General features: G+C 29.1%; 1 protein-coding gene across 1 annotated transcript in view; it reads left to right on the forward strand.

The window, feature by feature from the left end:
- The window catches only part of LOC106680120 (ATP-dependent RNA helicase DHX8), a 25887-nt gene that overhangs the window by 8891 nt on the left and 14220 nt on the right, over positions 1–2776 (forward strand). The window contains exons 7-8 of the mRNA XM_014419655.3: positions 341–479; positions 835–1002. Of these exons, the coding sequence (XP_014275141.1) occupies positions 341–479; positions 835–1002 (307 nt within the window). The remainder of the gene's footprint in view (positions 1–340; positions 480–834; positions 1003–2776) is intronic.

The following is a 2776-nucleotide window of genomic DNA, read 5'->3' on the forward strand; positions in this document are numbered from 1 at the left end:
CACGTATTGATCTTTCGAATAAAAAAAAAATTTTGATTACAATTTAATTTTTTGTGTTATTTTTTACAATTTCAAGTTCTATCGGGCTTAAAAAAACACCCTATACTATCACAACCAAAACCATTGGTAATCAACATAATTGCAGGCCATATTGCCTTGGTTAAATTATTTATCTTAGTCATTAACACATTAATAAGTTTACAGTATTTAGTATCACATTAACTTATATTCAGTATATAGATAATGAGACCTTTAAAGAGGTCTTTTTATGTGATATGATACCACGGAGAATTTTATTAAAGTCATGAGCTCACTGATAAAGGGATTATTATTTGAACAGGGAAGAAGAAGCTTCAATGCGAAATCCTGACCGTCCAACGACGCTTCTAGACCTAGGTTCCTTTGATGATCATGATGACTTTCAGAGTAGAAAAAGAGTTAATAGGATATCTTCACCTGAGAAATGGGAGATCAAACAGGTATTATATTCTTCAAATACTTTAAAAATTTTATTATTTAAGTCATAGCTTTTCATTACCCTGCCTTGTTACAGGTTCTTAGCTATTTCATATTGTCCTGTATCAACAACTTTGACGTGTTCTAAATATACTGGACATAGTTCTGCTAATATTCATTATTTCATAGATTACTTTTTCTAATTAATTTGCAATAAATAATGTGTTAAATAAGTGTGTGAACCTCATTAGAGGTTCGTTCCTCTGTATTTAGTTGCAGTTTTTACCTATTAATTTTTTAATAGTATTGCGAAATTATTTATACCATTCAATAAAGAACTTAAAATAATGTTTAAAGTTTGTTTTTATCTTTTTATAGATGTTATCTGCAAGTTGTATTGATAAAAGTGAGCTTCCTGATTTTGACGAAGAAACTGGCTTGCTTCCTAAAGAGGCTGCTGAGGAAGAAGATATAGAAATAGAAATCGTTGAAGAGGAGCCACCTTTTCTACGCGGACATGGAAGAAATTTACATGACCTTAGTCCGGTAAGATATAACTTTTATTTTATGAATAATAAGACTATCAAACCGATGTTTACTTTGTCATTTCAAATCAGATTATTAAAAATTACCGAGTTTATTTATAATGTAGAAAGGAAAATACTCAATTTTATCTATTTATAGAATTGTTAACATGTTTTAATCACAAAGAAGGTCTTAAAAAATGTAATTTCAGTAATTGATTTATTTATGTATTGAAACTATTACAAAAAAAATAGAATGAAAGAACTATATTTGTTATATTCATCAACTTCTTACTAACTATTTGAAAAACACTTTTTTTAGCTCATTGCAGTTGTAAATAACTTCCAACTATAGGGGTATTCATGATGTTGTGTTAAATGTAAAATGTTTTGCCATGTTAAATGTTATAACTATAAGATTGTGAGCAGCCCTATTTGAAGTCATGTTAAACATTAAATGCACAAGAGCCCCTAGCGGATTTTCTCAGCAACTTGTTGTATAAGCCTTTATGTTTATAACCTTCCTTCCAGAACCTCATGTTATTGTTTACTTCAGTTTTGATTTAAGTAATTAATTAAAACATGCCTAGAGTGAGTGAAAAGTGGAATTTGTGTGAAAGTTTAGCTTATGAGTGTCTTATTGATCTTCAAACTTGTGAAGAAGAGAATGCAGATGAGCTAATTGACAACTGTATTGAAAGTCACAACAACTAATATGGCGGCGATCTCAACTGGTCTATTGTGTGACGTCATTCTCGATTTAACTGACCAAGTAACAGACTCTCAGCCATGTTAAATGTTATTTCGTTTTACGACGGCAAAAGAAGGCAATTTTTTTCGATTTAACACGAGTTTTTCCATTTAACACGCTTTAACATAGATCATGAATACCCCTTATATAATTTTTTTTAATATGTAAAGCAGTAACATTTTTCTTTAGAATTGATGACCTATCTCTTTTTTAGTTACAACATCTAGTCATTTGATATTTTGTTTCCGTTGATATTATATTCCTAAATCGTTCATATCGAACTAAACAGGAGGACGAACTATCTCTGACATTAAAAGTGTTCATGCGATTTGTGTTTCATACCGAGTGTGTTATCGTGCTAAACACTTTTTATGATTTATGAGTGAGTGACCCTTCTATGCCAACAGGCTATTGAAGTGAAGTTATATTATGAATAAGAAATCTTATCCATGTTTGATGAACAAGTTTTGTGAGTTTTTCTACTTTATTGATTCCATTTTAACTAAAATAAATATAACTTCAAATAAACATCAATATGTAAAAGGATAATTGTCTGGATGTGGGGAAAATAAATCAAATAGTAATTAAACTGTTTATTATGAGCCAATGTTGCGGCCCACTTTGCTGGGCTTCATCGAGGCTAAACAAGATACAAACAACTAAAATAATGTAAGAGAATAGATAACATGTAATAAAAGTAAATTCAAGTTTGGCTTAAAATGATTTAAAATATTTGAAAATTATATAAAAATGAACAAAATAAATTAGAGAAAATAAAAATAAGATGTACTGTATAAAGTATAAATAAACGAGAATTACAAAAAGGTATTAGACAATAAAAACAGGAGTTATAATTAATAAAAAAATTAGATTAAAGAGAAATATAAAAATACATTGCACACTAAAAGACAGGAAATAAGAATAAAATGAAGTTCAAAAAAAAGGAAAATAATGAATGAAATAGGATACCCTACCTTTCTGAATGGAGGAAAGCAAATGAATGAAATAGGATACCCTACCTTTCTGAATGGAGGAAAGCAAATGA

The sequence above is a fragment of the Halyomorpha halys genome, unplaced genomic scaffold (assembly GCF_000696795.3).
Source record: "Halyomorpha halys isolate HHAL.00 unplaced genomic scaffold, Hhal_1.1 Scaffold2.1, whole genome shotgun sequence".
In the NCBI taxonomy this organism is placed as follows: domain Eukaryota; kingdom Metazoa; phylum Arthropoda; class Insecta; order Hemiptera; family Pentatomidae; genus Halyomorpha; species Halyomorpha halys.